The sequence below is a fragment of the Meles meles genome, chromosome 1 (genome assembly GCF_922984935.1).
Source record: "Meles meles chromosome 1, mMelMel3.1 paternal haplotype, whole genome shotgun sequence".
NCBI classification, from domain to species: Eukaryota; Metazoa; Chordata; class Mammalia; order Carnivora; family Mustelidae; genus Meles; species Meles meles.
In genome coordinates, this window is record NC_060066.1 from 86,777,073 (window position 1) to 86,797,955 (window position 20,883).

Below are 20,883 nucleotides of genomic sequence, written 5' to 3' on the forward strand. Positions count from 1 at the left end.
CAATAAAGTTGACAGCTTAGGTAAAATGTAAATTCCCTGAAATATACAAATTAGAAGAAACAGAAATTCTATATAGCTCTGCATCTTTTTTTTTTTAGCTCTGCATCTTTTAAATAAATACTTCTAAACATTTCCACAAATAAAACTCCAAACGCAGATGGCTTTGTTGATACATTCTATCATACACTTAACCAAATTATACCAATCCTACACAAACTCCTTTAGAAAACAGATAAGCAGGAAATACTTCTCAACTCATATTATCAGGCTGACATTATCCTCCTATTCCCAACTTTACAAGAAAAGAAAAAATAATGAATGAAATAAATGAAAACAATATCTTTCATGAAGACAGAAACACAAGTCCCTGCCAAAATATTAACAAATAAAACCAAGCAATATATAAAAAGATAATCCATAATGATCAAGTGAGATTTATCCCAAGAATGAAAGATTGGTTTGACAAAAATCAATGTAATTTGGGATGCCTAGAAGGCTCAGTCAGTTAAGTGCCTGCCTTCTGCTCAGATCATGATCCCAGGGTCCTGAGACTGAGGCCCACATCAACTCCTTGCTCAACAGGGAGCCTGCTTCTCCCTCTCCCTCTGCCCCTGCCCCTGTTCATGCTCTCTCTCTCTCTTTCTAACAAATAAAATCTTAAAAAGAATCAGTGTAATTCACCAAACAAAATAAAGGAGAAATATGATCATCTCAACAGAGGCACAAATACATTTTTAAAAATTCAACACCCATTTTGATCTTTTAAAAAATTCTCAGCAAAGAATAAATTGAAGGGAACTTAACAGGATAATTGGCATTCATGTAAAATCTATAAATAACATCATACCTAATGATGAAAGAATAAATGCTTTCCTTCTTGAGACTGAGAATAAAGCAAGGATGTTTACTCTACTTTATAGCAGAAGTCCTGCCCATGCAATAAGTCAAGAAAATGAAAAAACAGTAAGTTTGGAAAGGAAAAAATAAAAATATCTTTACCTGCAGACTACATGATTTGACAAATAAGAATCATAATAAATTTACAAAAGCTATTAGATCTTATAGAATAAATTTAGCAATGCCACAGAAAACAAGGTCAACATGCAAAAATCAGTTTTCACACACTAGCATTAAACAACTGGAAAACGATTGTTTTAAAAATGTCATCGACCATTCATGTCAAAAAACATGAAATACCTAAGGATAAACTTAAAATATGTGCAATATAAAAAATACAAAATACTGTTGGAATAAATTAATGAAGAATTAAATAAATGGAGAGAAATACCATTTTCATGGATTGGAAGACTATATTCTTAAAATGCTAATTCTTTTTAAATTAATCTATACATTCAACATAATCCCAATCATAATCCCTGCAAAATTTTTTAAAGAAATTGACAAGCTGATTCTAAAATTTATGTGATAATGCAAAGGACCTAAAATATTGAAATAATATTGGTAGAAAGAACGATGTTGAAGAACTCTTTCTACCTGATTTCACTGCTTTATTGTTACAATAATCAAGACAGCACATTAGTGATATAGGATGGACACAGAGATCAAGATTTATAAAGAAATCACATGGGCGCCTGGGTGGCTCAGTGGGTTAAGCCACTGCCTTCAGCTCAGGTCATGATCTCAGGGTCCTGGGATCAAGTCCCACATCGGGCTCTCTGCTCAGCGGAGAGCCTGCTTCCCTTCCTCTCTCTCTGCCTGCCTCTCTTGTGATTTCTCTCTGTCAAATAAATAAATAAAATCTTAAAAAAAAAAAGAAAGAAATCACATGTGTTCAACTGATTTTCTTACACAGATTCCAAGATAATTCAATGAGAAGGATTAACTTTTCAATAAATGCTGGTGGAACCACTGGATATCAAAATAGAAAAAGTGAACCTTCACCCTTCATATTGTATATAAAATTGACTCAAAGTAGATCATATCTAAATTTAACTGCTAAGATATAAAACCATTAGATAAAAAAACATAGATTAGACAAAGTTCTTTAAATAACTCAAACACAAAGAATACAAAAAGCAAGACCCATAAAAAACCTTAAACTGGACTTCATCAAAATCTATTTTTTTAAGAAAAACTTCTATTCTTTGAAAGACATTAATGAAATGGTAAACTATAGATGGAGAGAAAATATTAGCTATCATACATGTCATGAACAATTGTTATCCAGAATATATAAAGAACTTTTGAAATTCTATGATAAGAAGATGAGCAACACATTGAAAAATGGGCTAAAGATTACAACAAAGTTTATAAAGGAACATATACTAATGGTAAATTAATACAAGAAAAGATGCTGAGATCATCATTCATCAGGACAAAGCAAATTTAAACCAAAGTGTGACTCGACTACAATGGCTAAAATTAAAGACACTGATAATACCAATTTTTTTAGTTTTTATTTAAATTTTAATTACCATGCAGTGCAATATGGGTTTCAGAAGCAGATTCAGTGATTCATCACTTTAAACACCCAGTGTTCATCACAAAAGTACCCTTTTTAAAACAGATCACTCTTCTAGCCCATCACCTACCCAACTCATTACATCAACCTTCAGTTTGTACTCTATCATTAAGAGTCTCTTATAGGGTGATGGGCATTAAGGAGGGCACTTTATGTAATGAGCACTGTCTATTATATGCAATTGATGAATCACTAAATTCTACCTCTGAAACTAAAAAAAAAGGGAAAAAAGAAGCGTATCTTATGGTTTGTTTCCTTCTCTCCTTTTTTCCCCCTTCCCATATGTTTGTCTTCTTTGTTTCTTAAATTCCACATGAGTGAAAGCATACGGTATTTGTCTTTCTCTGACTTATTTTGCTTAGCATAATACACTCTGGCTCCATCCAAGTTGTTGCAAATGGCAAGATTTTATTCTTTTTTATTGAATTGAGTCATATTCTATTATATATAAATATAAACCACATCTTCCTTATCCATTAATACCAATTTTTGTGGGTTTTTTCTTTTTTTAGGTTAAATTAATTAACATATAATGTATTACTAGTTTCAGAGGTAGAGGTCGGTGATTCATCAGTCTTATATAATACCCAGTGCTCATTACATCACATGCCCTCCTTAATATCAATCATCCAGTTACCCCAGTCCCTCACCCCCCACTCCCTTCCAGCAACTCTGTTTGTTTCCTACAATTGAGTCTCTTATGGTTTATTTCCCTCTCTGATTTCATCTTTATTTTTTCTCTCTTGCCCTATGATCCTGTTTTGTTTCTTAAATTCCACGTATGAGGAAATCATATGATAATTGTCTTCCTATGATTGACTTATTCTGTTTAGTGTAATACCCTCCAGTTCCATCCACATCATTGCAAATGTCAAGATTTCAATTTTTGATGGCTAAGTAGTATTCCATTGTATATATGTACCATATATTCTTTATCTATTCATCTGTTGATGGACATCTGGACTCTTTCCATAGTTTGGCTATTGTGGACATCATTGCTATAAACATTGGGATGCAGGTATCCCTTTGGATCACTACATTTGAATCTTTGAGGTAAATACCTAGTAGTGCAATTGCTGGGTCATAACGTAGCTCTATTTTTAACTTCTTGAGGAAACTCCATACTCTTTTTCTGAATAGCTATACCAACTTCCATTCCCACTAACAGTGTAGGAGTATTCCCCTTTTTCCACATCCTCACCAACATGTTTGTTTCCTGGGTAGTTAATTGTAGCCATTGTGACTGGTATGAAGTGGTATCTCAATGTGGTTTGGATTTGTATTTCCTTGATGCCAAGTGATGTTGAGCATTTTTTCATGTGTCCCTTGGCCATTTGTATATCTTCTTTGGAGATATGTCAGTTAATGTCTTCTGCCCATTTCTTTTTTTTTTTTTTTTAAGATTTTTATTCAATTATTTGACACACAGAGAGAGATTGAGATCACAAGTAGGCAGAGAGGCAGGCAGAGAGAGAGGGGGAAGCAGGCTCCCGGCTGAGCAGAGAACCTGATGTGGGGCTGGATCCCAGCACTCTGAGATCATGACCTGAGCCGAAGGCAGAGGCTTTAACCCACTGAGCCACCCAGGTACCCCTCTTCTGCCCATTACTTGATTGGATTACTTATTCTTTGGGTGTTGAGTTTGATAAGTTCTTTATTGATTTTGAATACTAGCCCTTTATCTGATATCTCACTGCATTCTGTCCATTGTCTTTTGGTTATGTTGACTGTTTCCTTTGCTGTGCAAAAGCTTTTTATTTTGATGAAGTCCCAATAGTTCACTTTTGTCTTTGTTTCTCTTGCCTTTGAGATGTGTCTAGAAAGAAGTTGCTGCAGCCAAAATCACAGGGGCTACTGAATGTGTTCTTTTCTACATTCCTGTCTTCCATTTAGGTCTTTCATCCATTTTGAGTCTATTTTTTGTATGGTGTAAGAAAATTGTCCAGTTTCATTCTTCTACATGTGGCTGTCCAATTTTCTCAATACCATTTGTTGAAGGCACTTTTTCTATTGGATATTATTTCCTGCTTTGTCCAAGATTAGTTGACCATAGAGTTGAGTGTCTATTTCTGGGCTCTCTATTTTATTCCATTGATCTATGTGTCTGTTTTTCTGCCAGTACTATACCATCTTGATGATTACAGCTTTGTAACAGAGCTTGAAGTCCAGGACTGTGATGTCACCAGCTTAGGTTTTTTTTCTCAACACTTCTGTGGCTATTTGGGGTCTTTTCTGGTTCCATACAAATTTTAGGATTCTTTGTCCTAGCTCTGTGAAAAAAAAAAAAAAGTTGATGGTATTTTGATAGGGATTGCATTGAAAGTATAGACTGCTCTAAGTAGCTGGACATTTTAAAGATATTTGTTCTTCCAATCCATGAGCATTGAACATCTTTCCATTTCTTTGTGCCAGCCTCCCATTTCTTTCATGAGTGTTCTGTAGTTTTTTGAGTACAGATACTTTGCCTCTTTGGTTAGGTTTTTTCCTAGGTATCTTATGAGTTGAAGTGCAATTGTTAATGGGATTGACTCATTAATTTCTCTCTCTCCTGTCTCGTTAGTGTATAGAAATACAACTGATTTCTGTGCATTGATTTTATATCCTGACATGTTGCATTCCTACATACATTCCTGTATGAGTTCTAACATTTTGGTGTAGAGTCTTTTGGGTTTTTCATGGAGAATATGTCATCTGCAAAGAGTGGAAATTTGACTTTGCCAATTCAGATGGACTTAATTCTTTTTGTTGTCTGATTGCTGAGGCTAGGACTTCTAGTACTATGTTGAATAACAGTGGTGGCAGTGGACATCCCTGCCATGTTCCTGACCTAAGGGGAAAAGCTCTCAATTTTTCCCCATTGAGAATGACATTTGCTCTGGCCTTTTGACATATGGCTTTTATAATACTGAGGTACATACTCTCTATCCCCATACTCTGAAGAGTTTTGATCAAAATAAGATGCTGTACTTGGTCAAATGCTTTTTCTGCATCTATTGAGAGGATCATATGACTCTCATCCTTTCTTTTATTAATGTAGTGTATTACATTGATTAATTTGTGGAGGCTAAACCGCCCTTGCAGCCCAGGAATTAAGTCCCACTTGGTCATGATGAATACTCCTCTTAATGGGTTGTTGGATCCCCTTGACTAGGACTTTGGTAAGAATTTTGGCATCCATGATCATCAGGGATATTGGTCTGTAATTATCCTTTTTTGTGGGGTCTTTGGTTTGGGGATCAAGGCAATGTTGGCCTCATAGAGTTTGGAAGTTCTCCTTCCATTTCTATTTTTTGAAATAGTTCCAGAAGAAGAGATATTCTTTTTTAAATGTTTGGTAGAATTCCCCCTAGGAAACCCTGGTCTCTTGTTTGTTGGGAGATTTTTGATTACTGCTTTAATTTCCTTGCTGGTTATGGGTCTGTTCAGGTTTTCTATTTCTTCTTCATTCGGTTTTGGTAGTTTATAGGTTCCTAGGAATGCATCCATTTCTTTCAGATTGCCTCATTTTTTAGTATATAGTTGCTCATAATCTGTTCTTGTAACTGTATTTCTTTGGTGTTGGTCATGATCTGTCCTCTTTCATTCATGATTTTATTTACTTGGGTCCTTTCTCTTTTCTTTTTGATAAGTCTGGCTAGGGGTTTATCAGTCTTATTAATTCTTTCAAAGAACCAGCTCCTAGTTTCCTTGATCTGTTCTGCTGTTCTTTTGGTTTCTATTTCATTGATATCTGCTCTGATCTTTAATAATTTTCTTCTCCTGCTGGGTTTAGGCCTTACTTGCTCTTCCTTCTCTAGCTCCTTTAAGTGTGAGGTTAGGTTGTGTATTTGAGATCTTACTTGTTTCTTGAGAAAGGCTTGTATTGTTATATGGTTCCATCTTTGGACTGCCTTTCTGCATTCCAAAGGTTTGAACAGTCGTGTTTTCATTTTCATTTGTTTCCATGAACTCTTTAAATTCTTCTTCAATTTCGGTTGACCCATTCATTCTTTAGTATGATGCTCTTTAGCCTCCATGTATTTGAGTTCTTTCCAAATTACTCTTGTGATTGAGTTCCAGTTTCAAAGCATTGTGGTCTGAAAATATGCAGGGAATGATCTCAGTCTTTTGGTACTGGTTGAGATCTGATTTGAGACCCAATGTGTGATCTAGTCTAGAGAATGTTCCAAATGGACTTGAGAAGAATGTATATTCTTTTGCTTTAGAATGGAAAGTTCTGAATATATCTGTGAAGTCCATCTGATCCAGTATGTCATTAAGAGTCCTTGCTTCCTTTCCATTCTGCTTAGATGATCTGTTCAGTGCAGTGAGGGGGGTGTTACAATCCCCTACTACTATTGTACTGTTATCAATGTATTTCTTTAGTTTTGTTACTGATTGGCTTATACATAACTGGCTGCTCCCATGTTAGGGGAATAACTATTTACAATTGTTAGATGTCCTTGTTGGATAGATGCTTTAATTATGATATAGTGTCCTTCCTCATCTTTTATTACAGTCTTTGATTTAAAACCCAATTTGTCTGATAAAAGGGATGGCCACCAATGCTTTCTTTTGATGTCCATTAGCATAATAAATGGTTTTCCACCTTCTTAATGTCAATCTGGAGGTGTCTTTGTGTCTAAAATGAGTCTCTTGCATACAACATATCAATGGGTCTTGCTTTCTTATTCAATCTCATATCCTGTGTCTTTTGATTGGACCATTTAACCCATTAACATTCCAGAGTAACTACTCAAAGATGTGAATTTAGTTACATTGTATTACATGTCAAGTCACTGTTTCTGTATATTGTCTCTGTTCCTTTCTGGTCTATGTTACTTTTGGGCTCTCTCTTCACTTAAAGGATCCCTCTTAACATTTCTTGCAGGGCCCTTTTAGTGATCACAAATTCTTTTAGTTTCTGTTTGTCCTGGAAGCTTCTTCTGTTTTTGAATGCCATCCTTGCTGGAAAAAATATTCTTGGCTGCATATTTTTCTCATTTAGTACTCTGACTATATCATGGCAGTCCTTTCTGCCTTGTTTAGTCTCTGTGGTACATCTTCTGCCAGTCTAATGTTTCTATCCTTATAGGTTATGGACCTCTTGTCCCGAGCCGCTTTCAGGATTTTCTCTTTGTTGCTCAGATTTGCAAGTTTCACTATTGTAGGTCAAGGTGTTGACCTATTTTTATTGATTTTGAGGGGAATCTCTGTGTGTTCGGGACTTGAATGCTTGCTTCCTTCCCCAGATTAGGGAAGTGCTCTGCTACGATTTGGTCCAATATACCTTCTGCACCTCTCCCTTCCCCCTTCCCTCTTCTTCTGGGATCCCTATTATTCTAAAATTGTTTCACTTTAGGGGCGCCTGGGTGGCTCAGTGGGTTAAAGCCTCTGCCTTCGACTCAGGTCATGATCCCAGGGTCCTGGGATCGAGCCCCGCATCAGGCTCTCTGCTCCACGGGGAGCCTGCTTCCCCCTCTCTCTCTGCCTGCCTCTCTGCCTGCTTGTGATCTTTGTCTGTCAAATAAATAAATAAAATCTTTAAAAAAAATAAAATAAAATAAAATTGTTTCACTTTATGCTATCACTTATCTTCAAATTCTCCTCTTGTGATCCAGTAGTTGTTTATCTCTCTTCTTCTCAGTGTCTTTATTCTCCATCATTTTGTCTTCTATATCACTAATTCTCTCTTCTACCTCATTTATCCTAGTGTTTAGAGTCTCCATTTTTTATTGCATCTCATTAATAGCCTTTTTAATTTTGACTTGATTAGATTTTAGTTCTTCTAACATCTTGTTCACATCCATACTGATTAGGTCCCTGGCAGTCAGTACTTGTTCTCTTGTTCTCTTTTTTGAGGTGAGTTTTCTGTCTTGTCATTCTTGCAGAAAATGGTTGTTTTTCTATTTGCAAAGTTGCAGCTATTCTTTTTCTTAGATCTCCAGTTGCATTCACAGGTGTGCTGGATGATTTATAGCTATCCAGCTGAATTCCTGGGACCAGATGAAACTAAGGTCTCCTATTCCTCCACCATCTTGGACTATCTCCTCTGACCCCATTAATACCAATTTTTTATTGGATCTGGAGCAACTGGGTTTCTCACTAATTGCTGAGGAAAATCTAAAAGGTACACCTCTTTGGAAAATAGTTTGACAGTTTCTTATAGTTAAATATGTACCTTTTATTAATGTAAATAAATATGACTCAGCAAACCCATTTTTAGGTATTTATCCGAGTGAAATAGAAACCTATGTTCACATATCTGTATGCAATTCTTTATAATAATTTTATTTGTAATTTTAGAAACAACCAAGTTGCCCTCAGATGGGAAATAGATAAGAAAAGCTATATTTCATACCATAGAACATCACCCAACAATAAGAATGAATGAATTACTATTGGTGGACACAACAACATGGACAAATTAAAAAACATTATACCGAGTGAAATAAGGTAGACAAAAAAGAGTACATACTGTATGACTCCACTTACATGAAACTCTTGAAAAGTAAAAACAAATGTACACAGTACTAATTGTATCAATAGCTGCTGAACAGGAATGCAAAAAAGGCTGACTGGAATGGGCCAGGAGTGAATCTTACAGAATAATGAAAATATTTTGTCTTGGTTATAGTGACTGTTATATGAATGTATAGGAGTTAGTATTTTAATGGATGCATATTGTTTTATGTAAATTACAGCTCCATAAAGTTAATCTTAAACTAATATTGGAAAAACTTCCAAAACCAAAGGACATAAATTGCCAGATTAATACAAGTCTCCCAAATGCCAGCACAGTGGATGGAAAATGTTCCATAACCAGGTCCATCCTTAAAAGTTTTGGGGACACCAGGAGTAAAGAGTTCCTAAGGAATTTCACAGAGGAAAAAAAGGATAATAATAGAAGGAATCAAAATGGAATCAGAATCATCAGACTTTTTTATCTGGAACACAGTAGAAAAATGCCTCCAAAATTTTGAGATAGAAATATTCTAAACCTAATTCTAAACCTAGAATTATATATTCCATTAATTTTTCAATTAATTATGAGGTATAAAATATCTTTGAATATGCAAGCTCTCAAAAAAACGTATGTCCCTTTCTCAGGCACCTCTTAAAGAATGAGTTTCATCTAAACAGTTTAGAAAACTAGGAAAAGGGAAGACATAGGATCTAGGAAGAAGGAGAGAGTCAAAAGAAATTCCCAGAATGAATATGAAGGAAATCCGAAGTGAAGTCTTAGAATAGTCTACAAGCCCAGGTTGTAGCAGGCTGAATTGGTGATAAATACATATAAGAATAAGCAAATAATCAACCAATTTTTAACTCCAGGGAAAATAAACAGTAATCATAGTGTATTATGTGATTTAACTTTGAATAACATTTAAGTGAGCTTAATTACATAGTCAATAAATACTAACCATATCAACAATTTTAATTTAACTCTATTGACAGCATTGGGGAAGGGAAGTTTATTGGGGTTTGGAGTGGTACTTACAAGAATTATATCCTCATGTTCCATAGTAGGAATTCAGTAGATAATTATCTAAGATTTAAAAATCAATAAATAACAGCTGTTATTTAGTAATGTAGAGGTAAGTATGTGTAGGAATAGCTATAGAAACTGAAAGTGGTTTTTTATAAGTCCTCAGTTTCTCTTTAAGTTTTGTTACAAACCTTACAGTCTTTTTTTATTTAAAGATTTTATTTATTTATTTGACAGAGAGATAGAGAGATCACAAGTAGGCAGAGCAGCAGGCAGAGAGAGAGGGGGAAGCAGGCTCCCTGCTGAGCAGAGAGCCCAATGCGGGGCTCGATCCCAGGACCCTGAGATCATGACTTGAGCCAGAGGCAGAGGCTTAACCCACTGAGCCACCCAGGCACCCCATGGTCTTATTTTTTAACAGTGTTGATTCTATTGCTTTGATTTTAAAAAATCCAATTTAAAAATGAGTGAATGACTGGTAAGGAATACCTGGTTAATAGAATTCTGTTATCATATATCACCATATCTCCCAATAGACTGAGAGCATTTAAGAGCAAGGAATTTTTGTTATTTCAGAATTCCCTAGAGTTCAGTCCAGTGAGTGCCTGGCACATAACAGGCACCTACTCTGTGATTATAAAATGAATGAATAATCAAAAAATAAAAAATATTCAACCATCTGAAGAAAGAATATAAACCATTCAGCAAGTTTCAGAGGCTGGGCTATGCCAAAAGTTGCTTTTTCCTCCCATAAAGAGAAGATACCCAGGAAGTAAGGATGAAATTTCAAGTTCTTTTACTTCCAGCAAAAAAGACAAGCAATTTAAAATGCCCTGCATATCTTCACTTGGAAGAGTGAATATAGACTTGCCCAGGGTTCATTTAAAATGTGCTCTTGGGTTGTAAGTGGAAATGCAACATGGTATAGGCCCTCTGGAAAACAGTATGGAGGTTCCTCTTTCAAAATGTTAAAAATAGAACTACCCAACATTGGTAGATGACGATCAACAACAGCCAATTTATGGAAGGAGCCCAAAGGTCCATCAACTGATGAATGGATAAAGAAGATGTGGTATATACACAATGGAATATTAATCAGAGATCAAAAAGAATGCAATTGCTATTTGCAACAACATGGATGGAACTTGAGTGTATTACACTAAGCAAAACAAGTCAGTCAGAGAAAGACAAATGTATGATTTTACTCATGTGGAATTTAAGAAACAAAACAGATGAACACGGGGGAAGGGAAGGAAAAATAAAATAAGATTTAAAACAGAGAGGGGGGCAAACCATAAGAGACTTTTAAGTCTAGAGAACAAACTGGGGGTTGCTGGAGGAGAGGTGGGTGGCTGAATGGGCTAAGTGGGTGATGGGCATTAAGGAGGTCACTTGCTAGGTAGGATGAGCACTGGGTATTACATCTAAATGATACATTACTAAACTCCTGAAACCAGTACTACACTATTGTTAACGAACTTAAATTTAAATTAAAAAAATGATAATAGGGGCCCCTGGGTGGCTCAGTGGATTAAGCCGCTGCCTTCGGCTCGGGTCATGATCTCAGGGTCCTGGGATCGAGCCCCGCATCGGGCTCTCTGCTCCACGGGGAGCCTGCTTCCTCCTCTCTCTCTGCCTGCCTCTCTGCCTACTTGTGATCTCTCTCTCTGTCAAATAAATAAATAAATAAAAAATGATAATAACAATTAAAAATAAAACATACTCTTTGTACTCCATTTCAAGTCAACTTCCAATGACTTAGTAAAAGGACATGTTGAAGTTTAGCTACAGAATATTAAGCTGTTTCTTGGAATGTATTATTGGGGTCAGTATCTCCATTTTTTTTTTTTTTGCTTTTATTTTTCCATTCTTTATACTCACTGACTGAAGCTGCCTTAAAGCTGCTGACATCAAACCCTGTGCCATGGGAAAGAAAGCTCAATGTGCCACACATAAGGTCATTGACATCCTTCCTCAAAATCTTCAACAACAGACAGCTTTATGCCATGGGGAAAAAGAGGTATACATCATTAGAGACTCCTAGCAAAATCCCTATAATTACCCAAGGTTTTTAGCATTTAGAGCAACTGCTTTTATATGGACATCCATAGGTTCCTTGTATACACCTACAAAAAAAATACATGAAATGTGAAAAAAAGAAAAATAACTATCCCTAATGATAGTTAAATAACTTCAAATCTTCCAACCAAGATTCAGGTTTGAGCAATGAGAAAGATAGTTAAGAAAAATTAAAAGGAATGTATAGGAAAATTCTGGCAGGGCAACTTAAAGTTTTTGAGCTCTATGGAAGGAATAAGAAAAGGAAAAAGAAAAAAAAATTTGGTCACTGGCAAAAATAGTTATTCTCAAATGATGCCCATGCCCTAACCTACTGTGGGTACTAGGGCCACAGAGGATGGCTATGGTAGAGGTGGAGGCACAGGATACAGACCTGGAAGAAGCTTCCTCCTATTGGGATTTCATTCCCTTTCGTCTCACTTCTACAGACCCACAGCTGCCAAAACTCCTCCTTCCAAGATCCTCTAACCCTGCCCTCATTTCTCCTATTCCCTAGTTCAAAAATGGTCCAGGGCAAAGATTTGGGGCAAAGGAGGTGGAGGGAGGAGTCGGGGAGGGTAGCAGAGGAGTAGAGGAGGAAATAGAATAACAGAGGATAAATCCAGTCTTTTCCTCTTTCTATGTCTGTGGCCTCTCTCATCAGCAGATTTTTCAAAGTGGCTTCATACAAGTTCTCCTTTATAATTTCTGTCCTGTCATTCTAATGTCAGATCCATTGATTCATGCATGCATTCATTCATGTCTTCTTATCCATTCATTCAAAAACCTACCATATGGCAGTGTTTGCTATGGGGGAGAAAATAGTGAAGAAATAACAGATATAGGCCCTGGACTCAAAGAGCTCTCAACCCTTAGAGAAAGAAAAACATTAAGCACGTAATCACCTAAAAACAAATGTAAAACTGCACCTCTGGCAAATACTACAAAGAAAAAGTATGTGACTCTGAGAACCTCCAAACAGGGAGATTTGCCTTAGTTACAGAGCTCAGTGAAAGCTTCCCTCAGAAAGGGATTGCTAAACTGGGTTCTGAGAGAGTAGAAAGGTTTACCAGGTAGAGAATAGCATGTACAAAGGCCCCAGAGCAGGTGAGAGTTTGGCCAAGATGAGAAAAGGAAGCAGAGAGAGTGAAGGTGGAGCACACTACACATAGAGGCTGATGGGTAGATGGGCCACGTAGGTCATGATAGAGAGTTTTGTCTTTAACCTAAGAACAATGCTGAAACACTGAAGGTGTTTGAGCGGGGGGGCGGGGGGTAAAGTAGTAATAAAGTATTATTTTCTTTTAAGATTTTATTATTTATTTGACACAGTGAGATCACAAGTAAGCAGAGAGGCAGGCCAAGAGAGGGGGGAAGCAGGCTCCCTGCTGAGCAGAGAGCCCGCTGTGGTCCAGGGAAGAAAAACAAGTTTAAAATAAATAAATGTAGATTTAGGAAAGGAAGCAAGTGAATTGATCCACAGGGACGATATCCTTGGAGAGGCTTTATAACATTGTCACTGCACAGATATTCTTTGGGCTTTTTCTCAATTAAATAGGTTGTTTCCAGGGGTCATTTCAGGCAATAGTCCACTGGGTATAGCTCTTTTTAATGAAATGATTTCTGCAGTTTGAAAAGCAACTTTTATAGAACAACTTCTTTATATACTGGGGATTTCTATGGTCAGAAGTTTGTTACTTATACAGTCAGAGATTAATTCAGGATCCAGGGAGCCTGCAAAAATACCGTTAGAGAGCAGTCAGTAAGAAAAGATGCTCCAAAGAAACTGAGAAAGTCTGAGATGGTAATGTATGGCTCAGTAATAAGGATAGCAGTGCCTGCTCAGGAGGACCAGGCTGCAGGGGCGCCCAGTGATTGAGGAAGCACAGTCAGTGGCTTAGAACCTTGTAACTCCAAATGTTGTCCTAAGAACAGCAGCATCAGCACCAGAAATGCAGAATCTCAGCTTCTGTTCCAGACCAAACATATCAGGACGTGCATTTAATAAATGAGATCCCTAGGTGATTCTTAAGCATATAAAATTTTGATAAACACTGCTGTACTACTCTTTCAAGAAGTGTAGCGATAGTAGGTTTAAGAGACAGGATGAAAGGAGAGAGAGAGATTAGAAATGTAAATGCAAGAAAAAGAATACCCCAAGAAGAAAAGGCCTAGAGAAGGGAAAAGATCAAGAGTACTGATTAATTTGGGGAAAAAAAATGGGACTCTTCCTTTGTTGACAAAAACAGGAAAGAGGAATGGAAGGAGTGTGAGACCAAAGACTGAAAACTGAGAAAACTCTGTGGGCAATGACCCAGTTCTCCCCAGTATATAGCAAAGTCAACCACTGAGGAGAAGAAAGAGAGGTTTTAGGCCAAACAATACTCTATAGTTTAAATTCAGAGGGCTCTAGTTTAAATGACATTTACTTTTGGTTAACATTCCTTTGCATTCTTTCCTATAACTCCTTTAAATAAGTATTCATCAATCTATTAAAATATTAAAACTTCACTGACCATTTACAATAAAACTTCCATTTCTATAAGTAGTTGATGAGCCATGAACTTCACTAAGGCTAATATTATATACCTTGATGACATATTAAATAAACATCATGGTTGCAAATATGTATAAAAATTTGAAAGAAGTTATATTAAAAAAATCTTCACCTGCAGTGTTTATGTCTGCAAAGTTTGCTAAATCAATAAAATGATCTGAAAAGTACATCTCACTCAGATACATTAGTGATTCACTTCATTGGTTTTCTGATGGCCATTTATCATGAAGTAAAGCATCTTCAGAATGAATGGTGGAAATAAAAAATTTGATGTGCCTGCCTCTCAGCTAAACTAAATATTTGATTTATAAGACACAAATGAACAAACCACTATGGCCTGTCATGTTTTTCCAGTTTCTAATTTATTCAACCTCTGCTCAATATTGATCCTGACAAGCAGAGTAACCCAAAGATAAATTTATTCACTCCACAGTTTAGTCAGAAACAAGCCAAAAATTATAGATTTTCCCAGGCAGATGATGACAAGCAGTCAGGGAGATGACAAATGGCTGTCTTTAGATTTAGTTAGGACAGCTGGACCAGACATTTCCAATAAAGATTGGAGCACGCTGGTCAAATACAGGTTCATCAGTGGCCATCATTAACTGTAGAGCAAGCACTGCCAGTTACTGCAGGCGCTTACATAGGAGGTTGGGCACTAGCCCTGCATGGGAAATAGAATCAGTTCCTCGGAATTTTGCAGCACTCCTCTAAGTGATAGCCTGACATGATCATTTATCAAACAGAGACTGTCCAGAAAACTGTCTGCTCCCTTTAGTAACATTGAAGGGCAGGAAAGCGAAGGCATTTTATTAAAGACAGGAAGGCAATGAACTACCAGAGCGTATCCAAAGGGTAATCATATTTCAGCACAGGATTAGTTTAGTCTTAAATAAACATACACTGGAGGGAGTATGTCGCGGGTCATTTATCAACTGAGGAATAATTAACAAAACTCTACAGGATTCTTTTTATCTGTATACATTTTAAGTTTTCTTATTATTGTTATTACTCAACTTTTGGGTGATGGCATCATATTCAACACAGAAAAATCCAATGCACAATTCCTTCCTTAGGAAGACTAAGAGAAATACTTATGTGAAACTCTCACATAAAATAATCATGGCTGTATGAAATGCTGTTGAACAAATGCTGTGGAGAGGAAATAATCCAGGGCCCAAGACTGAAAGATGAAGTTACAACTTTTGAAGACAGCTTTCTTATAAGAAATCAACTACTAGTCAGTTGAGTCAGAAGCTTATTCTTCCTAACAACAATTTTTACACTCTTGATCAAAATTAAGAGAAAGGTTATTAGCTAAGGGGTGGTAGGACAAAAAGAGAATTAACATATTTATTAGTTACCTGCTTTGTTCCAGGCACTTTATTTATATGTGACAACTAATCCTAACTTTCACACTTTATAAGTGAGAACATAGCCTTGCCTAAGGTCATACAGTAAACAGCAGTGCCAGGAAGATTGGGTTTTTTTTAAAAACCCCTATATTTTTTTCACAAATTACTTATTTGGATACCTCAGACTCTAGTACAGAACTTAGCCCATGATTCAATATGTATTTTGTTGAATAATGAAGTAGGTAGAACTGGAAATATTTTTACCATTTTATGTAAGAAGACATTGGTCTCAAAAAGATGAAGAGAACTACCAGGCACTCTGCAGTGGGTACTAGAAACCACCCAGCTGTCCTTGTAATTATTCCCCTAAAATACCATTCCTTCATGTAGATAGAGGCATATTCCTCGATGTTCCAAATTTGTTACTTCCATGATATGGAAGAGTTCTGTGGGGAGTTTTTTTTTTCCCCATGTAAGTTCTACATCCAACATGGGGCTTGAACTCACTACCCTGAGATCAAGAGTCATATGCTCCACTAACTGAGCCAACTAGGTGCTCCTTGTGGGGTTTTTTAGTATGTAGAAGGGAACTGTTGTCAGCACTCATAGTAAAATAAATAAATAAATAAATATTTTCTGGGGTGTCTACACCTAGGTGGCTCGTCGGTTCAGTGTCCAACTCTTGACTTAGGCTCAAGTCATGAACTCAGTGTTGTGAGATCAAGTCTGGCACTGAGCTCTGCACTAGGTATGGAGACTGCTTAAGATTCTCTCTCTCTCTCTCTCCCTCCCCACCTCTAAAAGCCAAATCATTTTCTGAAATCTAAAGAATAAATGCAGTTTTATCAAAAGAAAGTTTTCCAAAAATGGAAAAATGAAATATCTAAGTAACAAGAAACATGGATCAAGCAAAGAATAAGACAGAAGGTACAAATAGATTAAGTAGATATTAAGCTCTGAAGGTGAAGAAATGAATACCAGGAATAAAAATACCAAACAATGCATTGCCAATTACTTTCAGCTTTGCAATTAAGAACATGTATGAATTAATCTATACTTTGTATTTCCTAAAATTTTCCTTTATATCCTGTAATTTTTGTCTTGGCTTGAGAACAAATGGAAGAATCATAGGTGTTTGCCTGTTGCTATTCTCCAGAATTTTCACTAACTTTGTAATTCTCACCACCTTATTCTAAAGAAAAGTTATTCCCCTAGATGTAGACAAGATCAATTAGTAGTATAGACCATTTTATTCAAAAAAGATTTATGGTACACCTTCTAAGTACCTAGAAAAACAGTAACTAGCTAGAAGAGCAGTAATTACCTTTAAAAACAGTTAACTGATATGAAAGAAATATTGATGATTATGAAATATTTGTGTCTTGCTTTTCCTTCTCTAATTATAGGATTTGGAATTTTTACTGAACAAGTTGATGAAGCTGTGGAGAATGGATCTAAATGGAAATCCTGTTTGTCTCAAACCTAAATACAGAGACAGACTGATACTGGTGTCCAAATCACTGGGTATACATTTATATTATATTAATATAATTTTCCTAGAGAAAGAGAACTAGTTAACTTTTTAGTTAATTTAATATCAAGCCTTGAAAAATATAAGTATGATATCTGAATGCATGAAAGTATAATATTAAGTTCAATATTTTTAAGTAAAAGCAAATTTAAAATTGAGAAATAAAACATGAAAAATATCTGTAGTTCAGAAATAATTAAGGCACTACATACCCTTTCTTTAAAAATGTGTAGAACTTGCTGACCTTTTGTCAAATTCTCATTGGCACAAATCCTCTGAAGATCCCAAGAAACTCTTTAGTTCTTGGATCTGTAGATAAAAATTAATCAAAGTATTCATTGCTTGACAATTGCCCTAAGAACGTATAGGGTTCCTTTCATTTGAAAGGGGAGAAAGGTAGGGAGTCCTTTATGAGATCCTTAGAAATAACAGCCTGATTATGCACTATACTGGGAGTACTAGACCACAGCTCTTCACTAGGGACCAAGTTACACAACATTAAAGAGACAAGCACTGCCTTCTCACAAAGGAGATTCATGAAAGAGTTTCCTATATCTGAACTTCTGTGACATGCTATACTTGGGTATAAAAAACTAATGCATGGCAAAACCATTTCAAAGCTCATAGCTATAGTAAACCTTGATTGATCATGATGTTATGCTGTGGTTCTCCTGGGGGAGGAAGGGGTTGACAAAGGTATATCACAAAAATCCAAGATTAAAAAAATAATAAAAATACATATTTTTCAAATATTTTTCAAATACATATTCAAGGGTCACACCCTGCCCACCACACTTGACCCCACCAGCCAAAGGAAGGAAACAGAAAATACACCAGGAAAACAGTCATGCGTAATTTCTGTATGTTGTGCAAATGAATCTACAATAATGCACATTCCCCCAACTCTCCATCTCCTTCCTTTCCTGCTCACCGCACACAATTCTATTAGTCTACTTTCCTTAGGAAGCAGAGTAAATACAACTAATGTTAGAGGCTTAAGGACCTTCCTATGTTCATGGAACCATTTCTGGGAATGCTTATCATTATACAGTACTGTAGGTAATGAAGTAAAGGATGTGAAGAGAAGGTACTGATATCCAAATAAATAGGATTTAGTCAAAATTTTTTTAAAATAAATCTTTCCTAAACATATTTTGCGATGATAAAATTAGTACACATTTCCTTTTTTTTTTAATTTTAAGTAGGCTCCATACCCAATGTGGGACTTGAACTTACAACCCTGAGATCAAGAGCCACAGGTTCTACCAACTAAGTGAGCTAGTCACCCCTAAAATTAATACACATTTCTTATAAAAATGCAGAAAATAAGAATATTAATCATAAATCTGCTGTTAACACTAGTATATGTCCTTTCAGTCTTTCCTCTTTGGTTCTAGCTTGTCTTTTCTTTCTTTTTTTTTTAATCTTTTTTTTTAAGATTTTTTTTTTTTAATTTGAGAGAGAGAGCACTAGAGACAGAGAACAGGCAGAAGGAGAGGGAGAAGCAGGATCCCTGGTGAGCAGGGAGCCCAACTTGGGGCTCATTCCCAGGATCCTGGGATTATGACCTGAGCCCAAGGCAGATGCTTGCAACCAACTGAGCCACCCAGGCACCCCTAGAACTTGTCTTATTTTCATGTGCTTTTTTTTCCTAAATGAAAAACAAAAACCAAAAATGAATTGAAGACTTGGTTTGATGTGTCCCGGTAAAGACTGAGGAAAGACATGTTTTGTAAGTAACCTAGTCCTCACCAAACAGAATGACAAGCCACACATTTGGTTTACTTAGCCTGAGTGGAAACAAATTTTGTGTTAAGAACAACTCATTAAGGGACACCTGGGTGGCTCAGTGGGTTAAGCCTCTGCCTTCAGCTCAGGTCATGATCTCGGGGTCCTGGGACTGAGTCCGGCATCGGCATCGGGCTCTCTGCTCAGCAGGGAGCCTGTTTCCCCCTTTTCTCTCTCTGCCTGCTTCTCTGCCTACTTGTGATCTCTCTCTATCAAATGAATAAATAAAAATCTTTATATAAAAAAAGAACAACTCATTAAAACAAATCTCATAGGTCTTTGATCTTATGTCCATTACCTGCCTTCCCCTCCTGAACCACCTCTACACGATTATTTTCTAAAAGAAGAAATCAGGCTAACTAAGGCACAGTCTCCTAGTCACTTCTCAGCTCTCTCTGCAACATAAACATGAGGGAAAAGGGATCATGGTAAGAGACTTGGATTTTCATTCCTTAGTTTTGTAACAGATATTTTTAAAATATTTATTGATTTACACATATAACATCCAAAAATACACTAACAAATTATACAATTACTAATAAAAACAAATCTGGAAAGATAGCAATAAATCCAAGTGGTTGGGGAAACTAAGCATAAAAGAATGACCTTTAATATAAAATTGTAAGTACAAAGATGTTTGATAATAGAATATTTAGCCAATTTCTTACATTATAATTTGGAGAGTACCAATTTCAGTTACAATAAGTACATGGGACAATATATGGAAACAATTATACTTCTGGAGTTTATATTTCCAGTTTCATCACTTTATTTTGTACTTAGGATCTAACAATATTATGGATCATATTTAAGTGGCAATGTTAATATTTTCAGTAGTGCGGGACACCTGGGTGGTTCAGTGGGTTAAGCCTCTGCCTTCGGCTCAGGTCATGGTCTCAGGGTCCTAGGATGGAGCCCGCACTGGGCTCTCTGCTCAGCAGGGAGCCTGCTTCCCCCTCTCTCTCTTCCTGCTGCTCTGCCTACTTGTGATCTTTGTTTGTCAAATAAATAAATAAAATCTTTAAAAAAATATTTTCAGTAATGAAATCGGTATCAGGATACTGTCACTTTCCCTGTAAGAACATGATTTAAAAAATTTTTACTACATCCTTTTCGCATTCTGGGATCCAGTAGAAGACATTACACGGATAATGAAAGAAAAATATGTAATAACTTAAAAAACTACTATATAGCAAATTTTGTTAGAAAGAGATAGTCTTTTTATTAAATGAAGGCCACATGTATTCATGTAATTACATATAATACAAATGTCCTATAAGGGAATAGTTTGATATTTTATAGTATATATAGTATATATACATATATAATGGAATACTATCAACCATTAAAAATTGTGTTTAAAGAAAGACATGGTAAAATGATTATAATTCAATAATAAAAAGTAGGATGTAATACTATGTTAATAGAGAATTCCAACTTATATAATATATACACATACATAAAAAACAAAAAAATGTTAAAAATATACTGATAGTGGATTTTAGTGATTATTTTTGTTGTAGAATACAGGCAATATTAATTTTTTTTCTTTTCTCATTTTTTTTGTATTTTCCAAATACCTTACAGTATATAAAAATTAAATTTTGTGTAATTTAAGATGCTCGATTTTCAAAACTCAGAGGA

General features: G+C 35.9%; 1 protein-coding gene across 1 annotated transcript in view; it reads left to right on the top strand.

Moving 5' to 3' along the window:
* PPP1R42 (protein phosphatase 1 regulatory subunit 42) overlaps nt 1-20,883 on the top strand; it is a 59,267-nt gene that overhangs the window by 23,906 nt on the left and 14,478 nt on the right. Inside the window, exon 6 of the mRNA XM_046022662.1 lies at nt 17,327-17,444. Coding sequence (XP_045878618.1) covers nt 17,327-17,444 — 118 coding nt within the window. The remainder of the gene's footprint in view (nt 1-17,326; nt 17,445-20,883) is intronic.